We start from the raw sequence: 24533 nt of genomic DNA on the forward strand, positions 1-24533 counted from the left end.
ATTGAGGTCAAGCGCATTTCACAGGATTAGGGGTTATTGCTGTGTTTGTTTGTGGTTTTCCTGTTTTGTTTTGTGGGGTTTTTTTTCCCCCCTGAGAAGTGTTCACATTCTTGGCTCATTTTTTCTGGGTTTTTAAAAAGTATGAATTTCTAATGAAACCACCGGCGCTCTTTCTATTTTATTCTACTTCTTTGGTCGATGTAAGAAGCGCCAATACGTTCTCCTATCTGAAATCAGAATGTGGCTGGACTTTTCACCCACTCTCCGTCGGATGTACTGTGACTGATAAACCAAGGTTCCTCATTGGACCTAGGCCGGTTGGTCAGTCTTTGCCTTTATGGTCTGTTCTTGTGGTGTCTTATTTTCTTTCTTTTTTTAAAAAAATTTATTTTATTGATTTTTTACAGAGAGGAAGGGAGAGGGATAGAGAGTTAGAAACGTCGATGAGAGAGAAACATCTATCAGCTGCCTCCTGCACACTCCCTACGGGGATGTGCCCGCAACCCAGGTACATGCCCTTGACCGGAGTCGAACCCGGGACCCTTGAGTGCGCAGGCCGACGCTCTATCCACTGAGCCAAACCGGTCAGGGCTTGTGGTGTCTTATTTTCAAAAAACCCTCCCTCGCCTTTCTGAAAGGAAACACACGGGATCCCTCCCTTTCTGGCACCAGGTGTGTGGCATCTCCCCAATTGGACCAATCACCCGACACCAACTGCTTGTTCTACAACTCAGTCCCGTGGCCGACACTGACTCCCCGAGTCCGCATCCGATCCACAGGCTGCTCCCTGCTTCCGATGTGGCAGCCAGTCACAGTTATTTGCGTATATTTACATACAAGACGCAAACGAATTCATACTTTAAAAGATGGGTTTATGCCCGGCCGGCGTGGCTCAGTGGTTGAGCATCGAACTATGAACCAGGAGGTCAGGGTTCGATTCCCGGTCCGGGCACATGCCCGGGGTGCAGGCTCCATCCCCAGTAGGGGGCGTGCAGGAGGCAGCTGATCCACGATTCTCTCTCATCAATGATGCTTCTCTCCCTCTCTCTTCCTCTCCCTTCCTCTCTGAAATCAATAAAGATATATTTTTAAAAAATTAAAAAGGCAAAGAAAAAAACAACACCTGAATTTAAAAACTCCAAGGTCAGATACCGGCACGGTTTAGATTTGTCGTGCTCCAGCGCTCCAATAGCTAAAGTCGAATCACAGATTGGCCGGCAGTATGGCATCAGCACACTGTCTAGACCAGGGATGGCGAACCTATGACACGCGTGTCAGAGGTGACACGCGAACTCATTTTTTTGGTTGATTTTTCTTTGTCAGATGGCATTTAAATATATAAAATGAATATCAAAAATATAAGTCTCTGTTTGACTATGGTTGCAAATATCAAAACATTTCTATACGTGACATGACACCAGAGTTCAGTTAGGGTTTTTCAAAATGCTGACACGCCGAGCTCGAAAGGTTCGCCATCACTGGGCTAGAGATTCTTGCTGCCTGAGCACCCTGGTCGCTCAGACCTGCGGATTCTGAATATACATGGGGGTCTCGGATGATTTTCTGTAGCCTGCGGCTAGTCTCACCCCGCTGCTCTCTGCCAAGGCCAAATCCCGGAAAGTCTAACACGGGGATTTTATTGGCTTCACAGTTCATTGGCAGAGCAGTGATTCTTGAGAGGGAGAGACAAACAAACCAACAGCCTTGCAGTCAGTTTGTAAATGCCCTACCACTCCTGGGTCCAGATCTCCAGGTTGGCTTGCTGCTGCGAAGGAGGTTCGAATATTACTCACTCGAGTGTTTTCAGGATTTGGTCTCCTGTATATCCTGTATCCCTCCAACACACAACGCCATTAAGTCGGTCTCAGATTTTAATGGGCGTGAAATCATCGTGCTAAAAAAATGCATCTCATCGGACAGACCTCAGCCTCGGGGTTCCGATTTTGGTGGGTTTGGTGGTGAGGCCCAAGATTCTTTGGGGTCACCGTTGAGAAATTACAGGAGGGCCTTTGTGGGTCCTGGTGGTCTCCAATTCAGCCGTACACGCGATGCTGCGAACAGTGTCTTTGCCCGAGATAGTCTTACACCTGGAGGAGGCCAGAGCCCAGCCAGTGTGGCTCAGTGGTTGAGCATCGACCTATGAGCCAGGAGGTCAGGGTTCGATTCCCCACTCAGGGCACACGCCCGGGTTGCGGGCTCCATCCCCAGTGTGGGGCGTGCAGGAGGCAGCCGATCCACGATTCTCGCTCATCATTGATGTTTTTCTCTCTCTTTTCCTCTCTGAAATCAATAACAAATATTTAAAAATATTTATATGGCACTTATTTAGAATGCCAACAGTTCTAACTTTTATGACATGGGTAAGTCATTTCATTTAGAAAATTACTGCACGGGCCCAAAAAACAAACACATGGAACCATTTTGTCAGCTGGATCCAGTAGTGGTCTATGGCTCTTGGTACATGGACTTGTATTCAGTGCATCCATCTTGTGAAGAAATAGTTACGGCCGGTGTGGCTCAGTGGTTGAGCGTTGACCTATGGACCAGGAGGTCACGGTTCCATTCCCGGTCAGGGCACATGCCCGGGTTGCAGGCTCGATCCCCAGTAGGGGGCGTGCAGGAGGCAGCTGATCCACAATTCTCTTTTAATCTCATCATTGATGTTTCTGTCTCTCCCTCTCCCTTCCTCTCTGAATTCAATAAAAAAGAAATAGAGCCGAACCGGTTTGGCTCAGTGGATAGAGCGTCAGCCTGTGGACTCAGGGGTCCCAGGTTCGATTCCGGTCAAAGGCCTGTGCCTTGGTTGAGGGCACGTCCCCACTGGGGGGCGTGCAGGAGGCAGCTGGTCAATCTCTCTCATCGATGTTTCTGACTCTCTATCCCTCTCCCTTCTTCTCTGTAAAAAATCAATAAAATATATTTTAAAAATTGTTTTAAAAAAAGAAATAAAGATGATATTCATGAGTCCCGGACGCTGAGCAAAGCTGTATAGAGTGCACCGCAGTGGGTTTTTGAAAAACTTTTACATTAGGACTCAACTTGTATTCCTAAGAGATAGCAGATGGCAGGGGCCAAGATGGCTTGTCAACACCTCTTGTTATTTCAAGCCCGTCCTCTAGGGGTCACTGATGTTCTTTTGGAGGAGGGCTGTGGTCATTGACCTCCCAGTGCCCTTCACTGGAATGCTGTCCTGATGACCTGGCCCTGCCAGTCCAACCAGCCAGCCAGCCAGCCAGCCAGCCACGGGGAAACAAAGACCAGACACATCCTTCCCTGGACTGAAGACGTCCGTACCCATCAAATCAGATAGGAGCTCCCTATGGCCGCAGGCACCCACAGGTTGCCGCTGTGGAATCTCTTCTCAATCTGGTTTTGCTTGATGGGAGTGTAACATCTTCTTTTTTAAAATATATTTGTATTGATTTCAGAGAGGAAGGGCGAGGGGGAGAGAGAAACATCCACGATGAGAGAGAATCATGGATCGGCTGCCTCCCGCACGCCCCCTACTGGGGATCGAGCCCACAACCCAGGCACGTGCCCTGACCGGGAATCAAACCGTGACCTCCTGGTTCATAGGTTGACGCTCAACCCCTGAGCCATGCCATCCGGGCAGCTAAGAATAGTTTTTATGTCCTAGACTTTCGGTTTCTCCCCTCCCTTCCTTATGCAATCCTATTTGCCTTTGCTTGTTTAAATCTGCCCCCCCAGTTCTCTCTCCTACCTCGGCGACGTTGGTTCTCTGACGTCTATTACTTTGGACAATCACCTGGTTCCTTTCACACCAAGGATTGCTTCTCACACCCTCACCCCTCTCATTTATCAGTTTCCTTTTTAAAAAAACACATTTTTTTAATTTATTTCAGAGAGATAGGGAGAGAAATAGAAACATCCATGATGAGAATCATGGATCAGCTGCCTCCTGCACGCCCCCTACTGGATGGGGATGGAGCCTGCAACCCGGGCATGTGCCCTGACCGGGAATCAAACCGTGACCTCCTGGTTCATAGGTCGACGCTCAACCACTGAGCCACGCCGGCTGAGCTATCAGTTTCATTTCTTTGGCTAATATGCTCCTGTCTCCATTACAGTCCTGCAGCCTAAGTAGCCCCCGTCTCTGGTCCCCCAGTCGTATCGGAGAAGGAGACGCAGAGCTAGGATACAGCTGGTTGCACACGCCCCAAAGGCCAACCGAATTGCTTCTGGCTAATTGGTTTTCTGGCCCCAGTAAGCACGGGGTTTCTACTGCTCCCTGACACGGCCTGTCCTCACTTCGCTGGTGCTTCTGATTAGTATTCGAAAGCGGCGTTCTCTCATGGCCCGAGTGGGAAACCAGGCTGTCGATTTATTTATACCCAGCCTCAGGCAGACGTTGGGGGCGTGTGGAACGCTACAAGATGCAGACACTGCTCTGTGTGTGTATGTGTCTGTGTGTATACACATATCGATTAGGGGTGACGTTGGGAGTGGAAATCCATTAGCCCATGGGCTGGGAAAGGGACTAAGAGGAGGATATAAAAATGCCAGAGAAAGACTTGGTGTCATTGCTAAATGCAGGTGACTTTTTCAGATCCGTAGGGAACAGTGTCTTGCAGAAATAAGTGCTCTGTCCCGGCCCCGTCCGCGTGGCTCAGTGGTTGAGCGTCGACCTGTGAACCAGGAGGCCACGGTTCGATTCCCGGTCAAGGGCACGTGCCCGGGTTGCGGGCTCGATCCCCAGTAGGGGGCGTGCGGGTTGCAGCCGATCGATGATTGCCTCTCGTCATTGGTCCATAGGTAGATGCTCAACCACGGATTGAGCCTTGCTGGCGGATTCTGTTTTTCTTTTGAGGTTAGTATCCGACACCTTAAGGTCCAGTAAAGACATAGCAACAAGAAATCTATTCCTTTGGTATCGTCCCCGGAAACATTCTCAGAATCCTTACGAAGCGCTGGTGTGAGCAGTCATTACAGAAGAGAGTGAGAAGTAAGTCTCAAGAATAACAATTATACACCCCCCACCCCCCACACCCCATCCCAGAGGGTAACTGCTCCCACCCCTCGAGACTGGGTCTCTCCTCCTCCTGACCTTTGGTTAGGTCTAACCCAGGAGGCCCTCAACATTGCAACATAGGAATTAGAACAAGCATGTCAAACTCGCGGCCCACGGGCCACATGCGGCCCACGATGAATATGTTTGCGGCCCAGCCAATATCATCGTATGTAAGAAACGTTTTAATAAAAATTTCGTGACTTAATTTTGACAATATCCAGTTATACATAATCCTATATAATAAAAGGGTAATATGCAAATTGACCCTAACAGCAGAACAACTGGGAATGACTGGTCACTATGACACACGCTGACCACCAGGGGGCAGACGCTCAATGCAGGAGCTGCCCCCTGGTGGTCAGTGCGCTCCCACAGGGGGAGCTCTGCTCAGCCACAAGCCAGGCTGATGGCTGCCAGTACAGCGGTGGTGGTGGGAGCCTCTCCTGCCTCCTCAGCAGCGCTAAGGATGTCCAACTGCAGCTTAGGCCTGCTCCCCACTGGCAAGTGGACATCCCCCGAGGGCTCCCGGGCTGCCAGAGGGATGTCTGATTGCCAGCTTGGGCCCGATCCCTCAGGGAGCAGGCCTAAGCCAGCAGGTAGTCATCCCCCAAGGGGTCCTAGACTGCAAGAGGGCACAGGCCCAGCTGAGGGACCCACCCAAGTGCACAGATTTTTGTGCACCGAGCCTCTAGTTAGTAATAACGAACTACAACGTTCACTAATGACTGATTACTATCATCGTGTTGCATTCATTTCCCTTACACTCCTTACACACAAGCGCACCATTTCTCTCCACGGATACCAGCAGCGAATATTTTAGCAGCCGATGGCTACGTCATTCGTCTTGGACTGACTTGTTTGGTGTGCGCCACAGGAAATATTTTGCTTTCGGAGAACAAGAAACATAGGTTTAATTGCGTGACGCTTATTTATCTGTGTAGTTACTCAGTGTCTGGTATGTTCATGTCTGAGAAAAAATATTAATTTTTATTAAAATGTTTTATTGTTTTATGTTAACTTGGACTCATTTACCTCAGCCGTTGTATTCAGCATGTCTCTATCGACATAAACCTACGTTCCCATGAAAACGGAAGCTTTTGTTTTCTTGCGGCCCACATACACCTAAACCTTGTTTATTGGGCCCGTGTTGGCCTTTGAGTTTGACACGCTGGAGTCAGAAGAAGGGACCACTCCACACCTCCTTCTCCAAGCCCCAGCCTCATGCGTGTGGCAGCAGGTTCACTACCAACCCTGGGCTAAGGGAAGCCTTGCCTTTGCATGGAGATGAAAGTGTCTATTTGCATATCACAGGCTCCTTCTAGTCCGAACTTCTCTCACTGAAGAGCTGGGGTCCTGAGGTCTGCCTGCAGGCTCATTGCAGAGGAGGAGGAGAACTCTGTTCAGTGACTAGATCTGGGGGAAGTGGGGTGGGGACGTAGCCCCAGCGTCACCCAGGGTCGGCGATGGGTTCTGTGCAAACGGGGCATATACTGGTTGGCTGTTTGGACCTCACAGGAAGCAGATGTGGGGGGGGGGGGGGGTGGAGGTCGAAGGGCAGAAGGAAGGCACGGTTTTTAAATGAATTCCCTGCCTCATTTAGTCCCAATCTCTTAAGACTAATTTCTGGAATTTGAATGAACTCCAAGTACTTAAACATTTTTATTTTTATTTTTATTAAAAAATACATATTTTTGCCCCAGCCAGTTTGGCTTAGTGGATAGAGCGTCAGCCTGCAGACTAAAGGGTCCCGGGTTCGATTCCAATCAAGGGCATGTACCTCGCTTGCAGGCTCCTCCCCGGCCCGGGCCCTGATCGGGGTGAATGCAGGAGGCAAACAATTGACGTGTTTCTCTCACATCGATGTTTCTCTCTGTCTTTCCCTCTCTCTTCCACTCTCTATGAAAATCAATGGAAACATATCCTCAGGTGAGGATTAAAAATATATATTTATTTTTATAGATTTCAGAGAGGAACGGAGAGAGAGAGAGAGGGAGAGAAAGAAACATTAATGGGCCCTAACCGGTTTGGCTCAGTGGATAGAGCGTCGGCCTGCGGACTCAAGGGTCCCAGGTTCGATACCGGTCAAGGGCATGTACCTGGGTTGCGGGCACATCCCCAGTAGTGCAGGAGGCAGCTGATCGATGTTTCTCTCTCATCGATGTTTCTAACTCTCTATCCCTCTCCCTTCCTCTCTGTAAAAAATCAATAAAAAATATTAGAAAAAAAAAACATTAATGGTGAGAGAGACTCCTCCTGCACGCCCCACTTGGGAATTGAACCATGACCTCCTGGTTCATAGGTCGATACTCAACCACCAAGCCATGCCGGCTGGACCATTTATTTATTTTTTTTTATTCTTTATTCTGAGGATATTACTGGATATGGTTGCCATGGGGTCTTTTAAAGTGGAATTTGTTTGCCAAGTCTGAAATTGCCCAGTGGCATTTTGATTTCCTGTGCTTTGATAGACTAACATAAGGAGAATAGATATTACATGGGTCTGGGCTTTGCTTTCTCAGAATTCAGCCCATTTCTTCATTTATTTAAATTTCCCTTGTTATCCGTTGGTAAACTCCAGGGGTTCATCATACAGCCTTTGGGGTATTTACTATTAAATTCCATTCCTAGATACTGCATAGCTGTGCTGCTCCTGCGAATGGAATTTTTATTATCCTTAATAATTTACTTTGCAGGTTTATAGAAAGAAAATTGATTTTGGGGATATTTAATTTGTAACTTGTCTGCTTATTCAGTTCTTGCCTTATATCTAATAGAGTTTCTGTTTCGCCTCATTTCTTTGGTTTTAGTCCATAATCAGCCCTCAAATAATGATCATGTGATTTATTTTCCTAATATTTATGACTCATTTTTTTCTTATTGAATTGTTTGAAACTTGTCAAGTAATGACAAATGACAGTAGTGAGAGCAGGCCATAGTTTTGGCCGTGGTTTTAAGGAGGACTGTGTGTATCAAGTATTATTTTGGCTGTTGCTTTTATGTAAGTATTTGCTATTATTGGTGATAATAATGACCACTTGGATGATGTGATATAGACTTGGATACTGTGCTATGGGCCAAGGTATAATCTGAATTTATTATATATTGTAAACTCCCTGAATGACCTCAGCAGTTCCATGAGATATGGAGTATTATGGTTTTCATTATTATTCCCATTATACAGATGGGAACATGGAGGTGCTGATAGGTCACGTAACTTCCCCTCCAAGGCAAGACATTAAGTGGCAGCTCTGGGATTGAAGGATCCTCCTTCATTTTTCTCCCCTGGTTGATAACTGTATGGAAGAATAAAAAAGGGTATTTCTTAGGAAGACTGTTCACAAACTTTGGTTTCAGCAGTGAATCTTTTTCTTTTTTTAAATCCTCACCCAAGGATATTTTTCCATTGATTTTTAGAGAGAGAGGAAGGGAGGAAGAATAAGTGAGAGCAAGAGTGAGGGCGAGAGAGAGAGAGGTGACAGATATGAGAGAGGTACATTGATCGGTTGCCTCCACATGTGCCCTAACCTGGGGACTGGGGATTGAACCTGCAACCCAGGTACATGCCCTTGACCAGGAATCAAACCTGCGACCCTTTGGCACATGGGCTGATGCTCTACACTGACCTACGCTGGCCAGGGCAGCAGTGAACTCCTCTTTTTTATTTTTAAATATATTTCTATTGATTTCCAAGAGGAAGAGAGAGGTAGAAACATCAGTGATGAGAATCATCGATTGATTGCCTCCTGCATGCCCCCTACTGGATGGGGATTGAGCCTGCAACCTGGGCATGTGCCCTGACTGGGAATCAAACCATGGCCTCCTGGTTCATAGGTTGATGCTCTAACCATTGAGCCATGCCAGCTGGGCAGTGAACTGTTCTTAAACTCTCCTGCCTTGACCTCGGTGCAGGGAGATGACTTTTGCGTCCTTACCCACACTTCTGCCTTTGGGGGTACTTTTATGCAACCCCAGGTGTCCAGGCAACGCAGCTCGAGATCCATCCGTCCGTCCACAAAGCACATGACAAAACCCACGGAACTGTGTCCGAGAAATAACGTTCACTCCCAATCCCCGTGGCGGGTGGGCGGGCGTCCAGGAGACCTCCCTCCCCGTCTCCGAGGGTCCTCGCTCAGCCTGCTCACTGTCGGCCTCTCTCTCCCTTGCAGGGCCTGCAGTTTGGGACCCGGGAGCTGGAGGAGATGGGAGCCATGTTCTGCTTGGGCCTCCTCCTGCTGGAACTCAAGTCCGCCAGCTGCAGCCGGCAGCTGCTGACCCGCGCTGCGTCCCTGCTGGACGCCCAGGACGGGGCTCTGGACCAGCAGCTGCGCAGGTAGGATGCTCGCAGGGGCCCGGCGGGACGGGTGCCTCTGTGTTTCCACGGGGCGGGGGGAGGTCTCAGAAAGCCAAGTCCAGCAGACGTAGGGGTCTTTGACAGAGCACAGATCTGGAGGAGCCGCCAGATGAAGGTAAGGACGCGGGTTCTTCACTTCAGCCTCCACCCTGGTGTCCGCACTTCCTGCCGAAAACACGGGGAAAATGCCACGTATGCGCACACATCCGATGCAGATGCATCTGTATTTTATTGGCTATTTGTGTCTGTAAACGTGCATTGTGAGCACATTGTGCTGATGGTGAGAAGATGCGGCTTATGTCTATACTAGAGGCGCAGCGCGTGAAATCACGCAGTAGCTCACCCGCTGCTCACAGCCCCGCCCACCCACCCGCCGCCCGCCTTGCTGCGATCGGAGCCTGTGGGCCACGGGGGAGGGACTGGGAGGTGCTCAATGCACCTCATTGGCGACCAGTCATCATGGAAACTGGTTTTTTATATATATATAGATATGCCAGTTATGTTTATGTATGTATGGGTATCATTTGGAGTCATCCGTTCCTTGGCAAATAACAAATATGGAGAGCCCTAGCTGGTTTGGCTCAGCGGATAGAGCGTTGGCCTGGGGACTGAAGGGTCCCGGGTTCGATTCCGGCCAAGGGCACATGCCCAGGTTGTGGGCTCATTCCCCAGAAGGGGGTGTGAGGCAGGCAGCCGATTTGTGATTCTCTCTCTTCGTTGATGTTTCTAGCTCTCTCTCTCCCTCTCCCTTCCTCTCTGAAATTAAAAAAAAAATGGTAGCGGGACAACATGATTGCCAATATCTAGGCACTTGGGGGCAAGAAATGTTTTCATCTTAAATAGCAACGTCGCTTCTCAGACCATGTAAAGGTGATTAACACGTTGGCCCGGTGAGCCCAGCTGAGCCATGCCTGGGAGAGGCGGGTCTCTGAGGGCTGTGGCGACCATGAGCGGGTCAAGAGGGGGAGAGCCATTATCCAAATAAGCCCTTCTGATGGTCTTCAGGGTGGACACATATTTCAGACTTGACCGAAGCAGACCCAGGGGGCAGCTGGGATGCTAAAGGCCCACGCGTGGAAAGAAAGGACCAGGAAATGCCGGGGAATGCCAGGCTCAGACCTTGGCCACCTTCGGAGCGAGGGAATGATGGATGGAGCCGTGGAGTTGCTGGGGGAGGAAGTGCCTCCTGATGAATGGTGGGAAAATCTCGCCGCGTGCTTTGCGTCTGTCTGATTCCCAGCTCATTTTCCTCCTGACGCTGTTCGGATGCTATTCCCGGCTGCTTCTCACCCCATCGCCGGTCAGTTAAGCCTGGCAGGGTCTGGCGGCATCAATTTGTACTGCTTCTGGGGGCGCTGGCTTCCCTGACACTTAATTACCCACGTGCACTCATGAACGCGCCCGTCACGTTGTCCTGTAGCTCACAGACCATGGCAACTTAAGTAAACGCAGACCTCTCTCCCTGGAGGGGCTGCGGCCGGTTTCTTTGGCTTTGACACCCCAACCACTTCCTCCCACCGTCCTTGGTCCCTCCCATACCCCCAGCGCCCAGAGTCTTGGGCCTGTTTGGCATCTCATGGTGGTTGTTGTTTTTAAATATATTTGTATTGATTTTTTAGAGAGTGAGGAAGGGAGACGGATAGAGAAATAGACACATCAATGAGAGAGAATCATTGATCCGCTGCCTCCTGCACGCCCCCTACTGGCCATCGACCTGGGCATGTGCCCTGACCGGGAATCGAACTGGTGAGGCCTCTTGGCTCATAGGTCGATGCTCAACCGCTGAGCTACCCCAGCCTGGCAGCATCTCCTGGTGTGTCTGTCTCTCCCTCTGACAGCGAGATCCTCCGCCTGCCAGGATGTGTCTTTCGACTTGTCTATCTTGACTTTGCTTTGCTGAGCTCTCTTGGGTGCAGGCATGCCCGCATTTTCTCTCTCTCTCTTCCCTTTCCCTCCCCTCCCCTCTCCACGGTGGCTCTCAGAGTGGGAAGATTGAGCAGCCCCAGCGTTGCTCCCTTTTCCTGAATTGATCGTGCCCGCCTGTTGGATCCGATGCGGCGGGGATTAGTTGCCTGTAAACTGGAACAAGAAGACATCCATCAAAGAGGCGCCTTTTCTAGTTTGTGTCGGACGGATTCGGTGTCAGGCGCCCGACCCAGTGGCTGTGGTGGGGGTCATCCTGAGAACATGTGCTCCCTGTCTCGCGTGCCCTCCCCCGCGACCAGCGATTGAGTGTCAGCTGGAGCTGAAACAGGGCACATGGGTCTGAGGCCGCCTGTCACTACTTTCCGTCCCTCTTTTGCCTCTTCCTCCCTCTGTCTTACCCCCTGACAGCACCGCGAAGGGTCTGTCGGGATTCTGCGCTGTTTCTTCGGGAGGTGGGCGCCTGGTGTCCAGTGAGACAGGCCTTTTGCAAAGTCATTGAAGGGTTTCGCCGAGTCAGCCTTGTCCATCTGGGTTTGTGTCCCTTCGTTGCCTCTTGGTCTTCTCGGCTGAGCTTCCTAATCTCCATGTGTCCCTCCGTGCAGAGCAAGAGAAACCTTGGCGATAGCTCAGTATCTTGCTTTTTCTCCCACATTGGCATCCCCGAGGAACCAGGGCTTTCCTTAGCATCCGGAGAAGTGAATTCAGTCCTCTCAAGGCAACAGAAGACAATGGACATCTTTCATAGACTTCAGAAAACATAATTATAATTTCAACAATCGAAAAGATACATGAGCCCGGCTAGTGTGGCTCAGTGGTTGAGCGTTGACCTATGAACCAGGAGGTCATAGTTCGATTCCCTACCAGGGCACATGCCCAGGTTGCTGCTCCATCCTCGGTAGGGCGCGTGCAGGAGGCAGCCAATCAGTAATTCTCTCTCATTGTTAATGTTTCTATCTCACTCTCTCTTCCTCTCTGAAATCAATAGAATATATATATATTATATATAATATATTATATTTAAAATACATATATATGTATTTTAAAAAATACACGATTAAAAAAATATATGGTTTGCCTTGGCCAGTACAGATCAGTTGGTTGGGTGTTGTACTGTGCACCAAAAGGTTGCCCGGGAGGCAGGCTCGATTCCCAGTGGGGGGCGTGCAGGAGGCCAATTGATGTTCACTTGCACATGGGTGTTTCTCTCTCCCTCTCCCTCTAAAAAAAAAGTATATACAATCCCTTTAACCCCAATTATAGGCATTCTTTGTCACTTCCTTCTAAACACCTTTTTTCCCCTCTTAATGGACTTTATTTTTTAGAGCTGTTTTAGTTCTCAGAAAAATTGTCAAGACGGGATAGAGTTTTCCTATATATACCCAGTTGAATTGGTAGTCATTACAGAAAGGCAAATTGGAGTGTGTTGGGTCTGATCTTATGCTGATTTTTCTCCAATAACTGGATAAAAAATAATGAAAGCCCATAGCCAGTGTGTCTGTGAGGAAGGAGTTTAATGATGCCACACAGCTCTCTGTCAATGGGCTTACTTTCCTCTGGAGGGTAATTTGGCAACTTGCAAGAAGGTCCATAAAAAAACTCCCATTTCATCCTGCGCCCCCAGCTGGACTGTCCCTCAAGAACATACACTGAGCAGAAACACAATATTTAATACGTAGTATTTATAGCAACGAGGCATGTATCTCCAAATAAGTTCAAACAACCCACATTCCTAGCAGTAATAAAAAAGAAAGAACATTGTTGATTAATCTTCTAGACTACCATGAAACCATGGAAATAAAGAGCATGTTCATATATAGGTCTATCTATCTATCTATCTATCTATCTATCTATCATCTATCTATCTATCTATCTATCTATCATCTATCTATCTATCTATCTAAAAGCCTAATATGCAAATTGTCCCCATGGGAGTTCCACCGGGAGACCGATTGCTGGCTTTGATGTGCTCTGACCACCAGGGGGCAGCGCGGAACAAAGGGAGGCCCCGGCGGCAGCTGGAAGGCCCCCCGATTGTCCCTGATCGCTGGCCAGGCCTAGGGACCCTACCTGTGCACGAATTTCTTGCACCAGGCCTCTAGTATATATATAAAAGCCTAAGCGACCAGCTGACCGGCCAATCAGCCAGTAGCTATGAGGCGCACTGACCACCAGGGGGCAGACGCTCAATGCAGGAGCTGCCGAGCTGCGGTGACTTGGCAGCTGTGGTTCTCGGGGGACGCACCCGGAACCAGAGAGGACAGAGCTTGATTCCAGGGTGCATCACCCGAGAACCACGTTCTCGCAATCCGGGGCCCCTCGGGGGATGCTGGAGAGCCGGTTTCAGCCCAATCCCCGCAGGCCAGGCCGAGACACCCCACCGGTACACAAACCTGTGCACTGGGCCTCTAGTAAGATTATAATAATAGAAACATTCATTAGAGCTTCCCCATACACCATATGCTGTGCTAGGGATTTTATGAGTATTATCTCACTTAATCGTATAAACAATGCTGCTAAGGAGATGCTATATTTAGCGTCGCCTTTTACAAACAAGGGGATTAAGTTTTATGGAGGTCGAGGGGTTTGCCAAACGTCAGGATTCTTGTAAGAGATGGCTGGTTCTTGAATCCCATTCTAACTCTGAGGCTCAGGTTCTTATCTTTTACGACGTTCAGCCTTTCAGTGAATGAATGAAAACAGAAGCAGAATAATTAATGCCATACACATGCTGATTGGGACTTTAGCAATATGCGGTCACGGGGCAGAGATGGGGGCCGCTCAATGTATAATCCCAAACGAATCTTACTCGCTTCTTTCTCTGGAGAATTCCTTGAGGTGGGCATTGGGGTGAAGACATGTCTGAGTGTGTTTGTGTATTCGTTTTAAAATCCAGAAATATCCCTGGATTGTTTTAATACTGTTAAGGGGAGATCAATGTATAGCATCCTAGGTTGCATGCACAGCCCCATGGGTGAATGTATCCAAACCCTTAGAGATGAGAATTCAAAGCCTCTCCCACCTCCGTGGCAACGCTAAGGATGTCCGACTGACGGCTTAGGCCCGTCGGCTCCCGGACTGTGAGAGGGCACAGGCCGGGCTGAGGGACCCCCCGAGTGCAATAATTTCATGCACTGGGCCTCTAGTAATCTATAAGTACCTGGACATAGCATAGGCTCCAGCCCCCGGAAAAGGACTTCGGTCCTCTCCATACTCTCTAGATTCATGGCAGCCTTTTGCAGCCCTGGTGTTGGGTTGTTGTTAATTCTTAAAATGGAAGGCGGGTAAAAACCTTTGAAGCCCTCCCAATCAGGATGCTTTATTTAAGAACGCTGCCTGGCATGCATGCTTTAAGTTAATTAATGGCTTTTCATTAATTTTTAGAGTAGTACTTTTTTCCCTCTTGATTCTTCTTTTTAAAAAAAAAAACTTCTGACACCAGTTATTCATTTATTTACATTTGAATTCTTATCTGATATAATTTTTCCTCCACCTGAAGCGCTTTTTAAAATGCATTTCTTGATTTCCAGTCTGCTAGTGATGAAATCGTTCAGGTTTTGTTTGTCTGAATAAGTTTTCCTTTCATTTTGAAAAAAGGTAAAAAAAAAAAGCCTGGTTGACATTTTGCGATTGCCCCCCAACAAGTACTTTAAAATTATCACTGTGTTTTCTGTTGACTTGCATACATTTTAACAGGAAGGCTTTGTTGATTAAAAAAGTATATTCTTCAACAGGGAAAAAAGGAGACTTATATAATACTTTGAACAATAAAGATTTCAGAGAGGAAGGGAGAGGGAGAGAGAGATAGAAACATCAATGGTGAGAATCATTGATTGGCTGCCTCCTGCACACCCCCCTAACTGGGGATCGAGTCCAAAACCCGGGCATGTGCCCTGACCGGGAATTACACCCTGACCTCCAGGTTCCTAGGTCGACGCTCAACCACTGAGCCACACTGGCTGAGCAGATTTCTTAGCTTTAAAAATAGAGACTCTTAGATTCCTTTCAGCTCTAATACCCCATGTTTATTCTCAAGGCTACGTCCTCCCATTCCAACGTGGGAATTAAGGTTGCAACCCTGAATTCAAGACATAAAAGGCTTGGCAGTTGACTCATGCCAAGTGGCACAAAGCTCCTATTTGATTGAATGAAAATTAAAGGTTTCTCAATGCCTGCTGAGTAGATAATGAGGGAACAGAAGCTTAACTAACAGTGCAGGTAACAGAAAAACAGGGAGCACAGCTGGCATGGCTCAGTGGTTGAGCATCGACCTACCAACCAGGAGGTCACGGTTCGATTCCCGGTCAGGGCACATGCCCGGGTTGCGAGCTCCATCCCCAGTAAGGGGCGTGCAGGAGGCAGCCGGTCCATGATTCTCTCTCGTCATTGATGTTTCGATCTCTGTCTCCCTCTCCCTTCCTCTCTGAAATCAATAAAAAATACTTAAAAATATAAACAACAGACAGAGGAAAGCAAGGGGGATGTGTCCAGAAATGGATTTTGCCGATTGTAGGGAGAATAACATGGCGGGAAGGAGGTCAAACCAACTACCCCGACGTCGGAAGTAGAGTCTGGTACGAGAGGATCCTTTAAGAGGGACCTTGAATACCCTTATTGGGAAACCCCAGTATGTACTGTTTTGCGTTCCTAGAGGCGGATGCCTCAGGGGAAAGGGGCTGTGATTCACTTATCCTTGGTCACTCAGACTCCTTTAGACAAGCCTGTCCAACTCAGACCTCGAGTGGGTCCTAGTAAGAAAAGAAAAATGTCTTCGGACATGGGATAGGTCGTCACAGACGTGCTGATTCTATTATTGGCGAGAGGCGCCGGGATTGGAAACGAGATCATTTAGCGGGCGCCAATATTGTTTCAGTACCGTGAGAACGGAAAGTCTATTAGCGCTAATATGTTTATGATGGCTCCGTATTTGTCACTGTGTTATGTGGCTTTCGCGCTCCCCTGTGCTGTGCCACTGGGTGACAAAATAAACAACGAGAAAAGGTAGAGTAATGATAATGGGATGCCATGTGCCCGGAGGTATAGGAGGATTTGACACACATTCTCTTAAATAAAGGGAGCCCCGAGAAGTCATTATTAATTGTTGTATGAAGGATGAGGCCACGGAGACGTCGCCCGCTGCGGGTTTGATAAAAGCCGCGTGAGTCATTGCTGGATGGCTAATCTGTGATTCAAATACAGGTCACTGAATTCAAAACCATGCTTTAAAAAATGTATTGTAAATCAGCCTGAGAAATATGAATCCTGTAAAGCAGTTTCCGATACAAAGGGGGCAACGTAGGCCATGAAATGTGATCTGCTAGTACAGAAATCAGTGTCCTTGCCCTGCCAGCGGTGCTCAGTGGTTAGATCGCCAAGGGAAATTTATAGGAGAAACTACTGAAGATTGCCCATGAAAAACAAATCTGATGTTATTGTAGTTTTATTAAGGTGTGATTTATGTACAAGAACCAGCCAATACTTAAAATATGGAATTTGACAAATTTTGGCGTATACTGATACACTCATGAAACCACTGCCACAATCCAAATTGCAATGGTTCCTGTCACCACACCCCCAAATGTCCTCGAATCCCTTTGTGATCCATCGCTCGCCTAAGCATTCATTAATTCCCCTTCTTTCCCTACGTATTAGTCTCTGTTTTTTAGAATTTTATATAAGTGGGATCGCATAGTATGCATTCCTTTTCTGCCCTCCCTCTGACTTTTTCTCCCTCAGTGTAACGATTCTGAGATTTTCCCGTGATCTCATCTGATTTTATTCTATTTTGTGTGTAGTTACTAGCCAGTAGTTCAAAGAAACATAGAAGAAATTGTTTAGCTGTTCTTCCAGTAGGTAGTCTGTTTCTCTAACAGCCTGAAATGCATCAGTCCTAACTTAACTAAACAGCCCACAATGCATCAGTCCTAACTTAACTAAACAGCCCACAATGCATCAGTCCTAACTTAACTAAACAGCCCACAATACATCAGTCCTGACTTGAATAAACAGCCCACCATGCATCAGTCCTGACTTAAATAAACAGCCCACAATGCATCAGTCCTGACTTGAATAAACAGCCTGAAAGGCATCAGTCCTGACTTAAATAAACAGCCCACAATGCATCAGTCCTGACTTAACTAAACAGCCCACAATACATCAGTCCTGACTTAAATAAACAGCCCACAATGCATCAGTCCTGACTTAAATAAACAGCCCACAATGCATCAGTCCTGAATTAAATGAACAGCCCACAATGCATCAGTCCTAACTTGAATAAACAGCCCACAATGCATCAGTCCTGACTTGAATAAACAGCCCACAATGCATCAGTCCTCACTTAAATGAACAGCCCACAATGCATCAGTCCTAACTTGAATAAACAGCCCACAATGCATCAGTCCTGACTTGAATAAACAGCCCACCATGCATCAGTCCTGACTTAAATAAACAGCCCACAATGCATCAGTCCTGACTTAAATGAACAGCCCACAATGCATCAGTCCTAACTTGAATAACAGCCCACAATGCATCAGTCCTTACTTTAATAAACAGCCCACAATGCATCAGTCCTCACTTAAATGAACAGCCCACAATGCATCAGTCCTTACTTGAATAAACAGCCTTAAATGCATCAGTCCTGACTTGAATAAACAGCCCACAATGCATCAGTCTTCACTTAAATGAACAGCCCACAATGCAACAGTCCTCACTTAACTAAACAGCCCACAATGCATCAGTCCTGACTTAAACAGCCCACAATGCATCAGTCCTCACTTAAACAGCCCACAATGCAACAGTCCTGACTTAACTAAACAGCCCACAATGCAACAGTCCTGACTTAAATAAATAGCCCACAATGCATCAGTCCTGACTTAACAGCCCACAATGCATCAGTCCTGACTTAAATAAACAGCCCAAAATGCATCAGTCATAATTTAAATAAACAGCCCACCATGCATCAATCATAATTTAAACAAACAGTCCACAATGCATCAGCCCTGACTTAAATGAACAGCCCACAATGCATCAGTCCTAACATGAATAAACAGCCTGAAATGCATCAGTCCTGACTTAACTAAACAGCCCACAATGCATCAGTCCTAACTTGAATAAACAGCCCACAATGCATCAGTCCTCACTTGAATAAACAGCCCACAATGCATCAGTCCTGACTTAAATAAACAGCCCACAATGCATCAGTCCTGACTTAAATAAACAGCCCAAAATGCATCAGTCCTGACTTAAACAGCCCAAAATGCATCAGTCCTGACTTAACAGCCCAAAATGCATCAGTCCTGACTTAAACAGCCTGAAGTACATCAGTCCAAACTTAAATTTTTTTTCGCTATCCTTTCTGCAGTGTCTGCATTTCCTACACATTGTGGCATCGCTGGCTCCTCCTGACATTCGAGTCTCGGCTTAAATGTCAGAATCTCAGCTTCAATTTCACCATTTCAGCAGGACTTTATACGGCCACCTTGCCCAAAGTAGCAATCGTAGTCTTACTACTATGGCACTTTTAATTTAGTATCATCTGTCCCCCCCCCCCCCCCCCAGTTAGAATGTACAACCCATGAGAGAAGGAACTCGGTCTGCCTTGTTTAAACCTATGTATATTCCTGGCACCTAGGACAATTCTTGCTGCCACAGGAGGTACGCAAAAAATAAATGAACGCATAAATCTTTGCCAACCCTTTCATTTTATGTTTATGGGAAAATGTGGAGACCCATGAGCTGAATAATAGTATAATTCAATGCAACTGTGATCAGTTAAAGGAATACATTCAAGGTATGCTGAGTGATGGTTATTTTTTCAACCTGAGTGGGAATTAATTTTTTTTTAATTGATTTCAGAGAGGAAGGGAGAGGGAGAGAGAGATAGAAACATCAGTGAGAATCATTGATCGGCTGCCTCCTGCACGCCCCCTACTGGGGATCAAGCCTGCAACCTGGGCATGTGCCCTGATCAGGAATCGAACCATGACCTTCTGGTTCATAGGCTGACGCTCAACCACTGAGCCACACCGGCCTGACCTGAGTAGGGATTTACATTCTTGGCTTTACCTTAAGTCTTGTCCTGCTCCACAGTTTTTATGCATTAAAAAAAATGAAGCGCTTGGCTCTAGGTAATGATTATTATTTTTCTGCATGATGTGAAGCTATGACACATAATGATGCTAATTAGTATTCTAAACTATATTTACAAATTGAAAGAATGGATGGTACTAAAAAATGAAACTAGGGCCCCAGCCAGTTCAGTGCAGTGGTTGAGCATCAACCTATGGACCAGGAGGTCAGGGTTTGATTCTGGTCAAGGGCACATGCCTGGGTTTCAGGCTTGATCCCCAGTAGGGGGCGTGCAGGAGGCAGCCGATCCATGATTTCTCTCCCTCTCCCTTCCTCTCTGAAATCAATAAAAATACACTTTTCAAAAAGAAATATGAATTTCTCCTTGGATGACAGCATGTTTAGGCTCCATAACAACCCTGAGGTATAACTTAAAATGTATCATCATATTAATCAAGAAAACCCTTCGTTTTCATTTCATTTATTTAGGGGTGGGATTTAGTCCATTCACCTTTTCAAAGAGAAGAAACCCTGAATTCTTTCCTCAATTCTTTATTGATATGTGCCACCCACAGCTGATTGGTTTGAAGGTTGGGTTAAAAAGTGGCTATTTGGCATGGATTTGTTTGAAATTCTATCTTGCACCATTAGGGAACAACGAAAAAAATGTTTTTGTGCTTGTTTTTTTGTTTGTTTGTTTGTTTCAAGCCGGAAAAAAGTAGCTAGTGGTAGGATGTAGAGGATCTTTGGTTTATGGAGTTACCACAGAAAGTCATTCTTTGTTCCTCAATTTCCATTCAACTGGGCGGCTTTGTGTAGATTGCTTGCTGAGAGGGCGCTGTCCAGGGGCCTGGGTGCTGAATTGTAGGGGCATTCTCTTAGCAACCTCATTAATAAAATGAAACTGCTGGCGATAGGATCATCTTGCCCAATCTGTTTACCTAGGCTTTCTGGTTTGTTTGTTTTTTCTTTTTCAAAATCGTATTATTATTCAGGGAAAATAATTTCATATTGCTGTAGCTTTCTTTTTTTTTTTTAATAGACATTTATTTCACATTGCACAGCGCCCACAATACAGTCATCCGTATTCAATTGTAGCCTGCATTTCCACCCTCCCCCCTCCCCCCGCCCTGCCCCAGACAGTCCCCTCTATTAACAAGAAGTGGAGACAAAAGGGAGAGCAGAGATAGATGGTGTGATATGGGACCAAAACATTTTCTAAATAATGCTGTTGTGTGATGGGTTCCCGGAGGTACTGGCGGCTCCTTACGAGGCAAAATGACTCTTTCAGCTCAAGTTTGCAAGCAAAACAACAAGCCTAATTACACGGGGTGCTGGTGTCCCCCGGCAAGCTGCAGGGGGCAAGAGCGAGCTGGCGTGCGTGCGAAGATTTCCCTGGACGCTCCCCCCTCGCACGTGCGGCCCCCTCTCCCAGCCCGTGATTATTATTTTTCGGCGCCGAATTAGCGCATCCTTTTACACGGAGCCATTATGTAAAATAAAATGACACTCTGTTTCTCTGTGTTGGCCAATTACTCGCCGCAGAAAATGGGACCCTGGAAAGACACATGTGGGCGCCGTCTGGCAGACGACAGCAAAGGCCTTGTCAAATGCGCCCAGATGTTTGATGCCAGGGAGAGGGGCAGGTGCCAGGAGCAAGCAGCAAAGGAAGGTGGTGGGGTGGCAGACAGCCTGCCATCTACTGAAGTAAAAAAAAATCTAGGAAAGCCAATTAGATCACAGTCATGAAATCCCTCCGGCAGGGCAATCATCATAGAGTTTTACTATATTAAAACCCATTTGCTCCTTTTCTTCTCCTCCCCGCCCTCCCTTTTGTCTGAGGCGGTTGCAGAAAATATTAAGGAACTTCATTGCTAATCCTCCTGTATAATAAGAAGCTAATATGCAAATCAACCGAACAGGGGACTGACTGGTCACTCTGACGTGCCCTGACCACCAGGGGGCAGATGCTCAACGCAGGAGCTGCCCCCTGGTGGTCAGTGCACTCCCACAGGAGAACGCTGCTCAGCCAGAAGCCGGGCTCACAGCTGGCGAGCCTCTCCCACCTCCACGGCAGCGCTAAGGATGTCCGACTGACAGCGTAGGCCGGCCTAAGCCTTCAGTCGGACATCCCCTGAGGGCTCCCGGACTGTGAGAGGGCACAGGCTGAGCTGAGGACCCTGACACCCTCCACTGCATGAATTTTCATGCACCAGGCCTCTAGTCCTTAATACAGTAGTTCCCTGTTACCCAAAGGGAGCTTCGTTCCAAGACCCCCCTAGTGGATACCTGAAACCACAGATAGCACACAATTCTATATATACTATGTGTTTTTTTTCCTATGCATACATAACTATGATGAAGTTTAATTTATAAATTTGGCTCAAAGTTTTTGTTGCTGTTCTCTGTTTTGTTAATCCTCACTTGATATTTTTCCATTGATTTTTAGAGAGAGTGGGAGAGAGAGGGAGAGACAGAGAGAAACATCGATGTGAGAGAAACACATCGATTGGTTGCCTCCTGCACGTGCCCTGACCAGGGCCCGGGCCAGGGAGGAGCCTGCAACTCAGGTAGGTGCCCTTGACTGGAATCGAACCCGAGACCCTTTGGTCCACAGACTGATGCTCCATCCACTGAGCCAAACCAGCTAGGGCGGCACCAAGTTTAACTTATACATTTGGCACAATAAGAAGTGAGCACTATAATAATAGTAATATGGAACAATGTTAACAATATACTCTGATAAAAATTATATGAATGTGGTCCAAAAACGCTGCAAAAATATTTATATGCTTTCATTGTGACTCCTCAACTATTAATATTTTGACACCATTTGCTCTCTCTCTCTCTCTCCCTTTCATACACACACGCATACCCCCACGCCCTATTTTTTTTCTGAGTTATCAGAGAATAAGTTGCAGAAATAATGCAACCTTATCCTTAATATCTCCGCATCCATTTCCTAAAAAATAAGGCTGTTCCTGTATAAAAAAAACCGCAGTGTAATTACAAAAGATCAATGGCCACTGACACGGTAAAAATAATACACGGATCTAATTTTAAAATGCTGAACGGTGTCAGCCATGTCCTTTAGAGCAAATGGGAACAGGAAATATATTGAGTAAGGGATCCAGTTCGGAATACTAAGCTCCTTTAGTTGTCAAGCCCCTGGAGTGTCCTTTCCTCTAGAATAGTTCATCGATCTGCGTTTACGGCCCGTGACCTTCCGATTGTTGTAAAGATCTCCGCGAGACAGCTATTTTGGGGGCTGTTTTCTCAAACCGGGCTTTGCCGGACGTCTCCCCGTGATTAACGGTGGGGCGTGTGCTCTTGGCAAGAACAACACGCAAGCGATGCGTCTTTCTCTGTGCTGTGTATTGGGGGACTCACGTGACAACCAGTCGTCCCACTGTGGGCGATGTTGCACTTGGATCCCTCGGTTCGAGCAGCGTCAGACACACGTCTCCAGGATAAAGGGACCGCTCCCCTTCTTTAATTCACGTCTTGTGGGAAGCTGCCCCGAGACTCTGTGTGTTCTGTTTTCACCTGTCAGGTTTAGCATCTATGGAGGATTTTTTTTTGCCTGAAATATTCCTCGTTATGGTAGAAGGAATGGCCTTTTTCCCAATTCCATTATTCCTTCGACAGTCACGAGTGGCATCACCTCCTAAGGAAGAGGTGTTCCTTCTTAATTAATGACTTAACTTACATTTCTGTGGATTCATTGATTATTGTGTTTTCCAGTGAGTTATCGTACATTACTGTCATTGTCTATTTCGATGCTCAGATTGTCCTGAATTTGGATAGTGGACGCTCCTTTGTACTGGCTCTCATATCCCTTTGAAATGCCCCCATCGTTCTTTGAGCAGGTCTTTATTTTGAGGGCAGCAATCAATACATTCTAAGTTTGTTTTGTTCTTTTCCTGGTTCATATATATATGTACATGTATATTTATTGATTTCAGAGAGGAAGGGAGAGGCAGAGAGAGAGAGAAACATCGACGATGAGAGAGAATCATGGATTGGCTGCCTCCTGCATACCCCCTACTGGGGATCAAACCTGCAATCTGGGCATGTGTACGGGCTGGGAGCACCTCCTGTGTTGAGCATCTGCCCCCTGGTGGTCAGTGCGCATCAAAGCGACCGGTCTTTCCACCGGTCATTCTGCTGTTTGGTCAATTTGCATATTAGGCTTTTATTATATAGGATAGGATAAGCTAGGACAGACACAAAGCTAGTAGGATAAAAGAAGGAATAGGCCGTATGTCTTACACACATGATTATCCCTCATCGAGTAATAAAAGCATTTACATTTATCACACCCACTGGAAGGGAGCTCTCGGGAGATGGGGTTTACCCTTTTGCTTTGTTCAGTACGGTTCACGCAGTCCCTTGAACAGGTCTAGGCATGGGTGCTCACTATATACTCAGTGGATAGATGCACGAACGTGTTCATACACCTTTCAGCACCATGTATGTCCCTCTCTTCCCTTTGCAAAACGATGGTGAACTGCACTTCCTCCTCTACCATAAGTCCCTTAACTCACTCCACCACCCCTCTGTGGAAGCTGCTTTCTTTTTTATTTTTTATTTTTAAAATTTATTTTTCAATTACAGTCGCCATACGATCGCATATTAGTTTTCTGCATACGCCACGGCGATTAGACTTTTATATACCACAGGATGCAATCACCCTGGTCCCTCTAGTGCCCACCTGGCACCCTATGTGCCTATTACCATATTATTGACTATAGTCCCTGTGCTGTGCTTTACATACCCTGGCTGTTTTTATCACTGGCAATTTGGACTTGTTAATCTCTTCCCCTTTCTCCCCCCTCCTCCACCCCCTCCCATCGGGCCACCATCATTTGTTTGCATCATCTGAGTCTGTGTCTGTTTTGTGACAGAGAGGACACACTGTGAGGGGTAATTATGTGTGTAAGACATACGGCCTATTCCTTCTTTTATTCTACTAGCTTTGTTTCTGTCCTAGCTATTCCTATCCTATATAATAAAAGCCTAATATGCAAATTGACCGAACAGCGGAATGATGCATCTTCTCCTTTTACATCCTCCCTGCCTCAGGTGTAGTGGCCCATCGCCTCCTTGACGTTTAAACTCTCTTCTGCCTTTATTGTCTTTCTTTTTTAAAATGTGTTTTTA

General features: G+C 46.9%; 1 protein-coding gene across 1 annotated transcript in view; it reads left to right on the top strand.

The window, feature by feature from the left end:
- AGBL1 (ATP/GTP binding protein like 1) overlaps positions 1-24533 on the top strand; it is a 235866-nt gene that overhangs the window by 166443 nt on the left and 44890 nt on the right. Inside the window, exon 22 of the mRNA XM_036355828.1 lies at positions 9196-9359. Coding sequence (XP_036211721.1) covers positions 9196-9359 — 164 coding nt within the window. The remainder of the gene's footprint in view (positions 1-9195; positions 9360-24533) is intronic.

Source organism: Myotis myotis, unplaced genomic scaffold (genome assembly GCF_014108235.1).
Source record: "Myotis myotis isolate mMyoMyo1 unplaced genomic scaffold, mMyoMyo1.p scaffold_m19_p_23, whole genome shotgun sequence".
Classification (NCBI taxonomy): Eukaryota; Metazoa; Chordata; class Mammalia; order Chiroptera; family Vespertilionidae; genus Myotis; species Myotis myotis.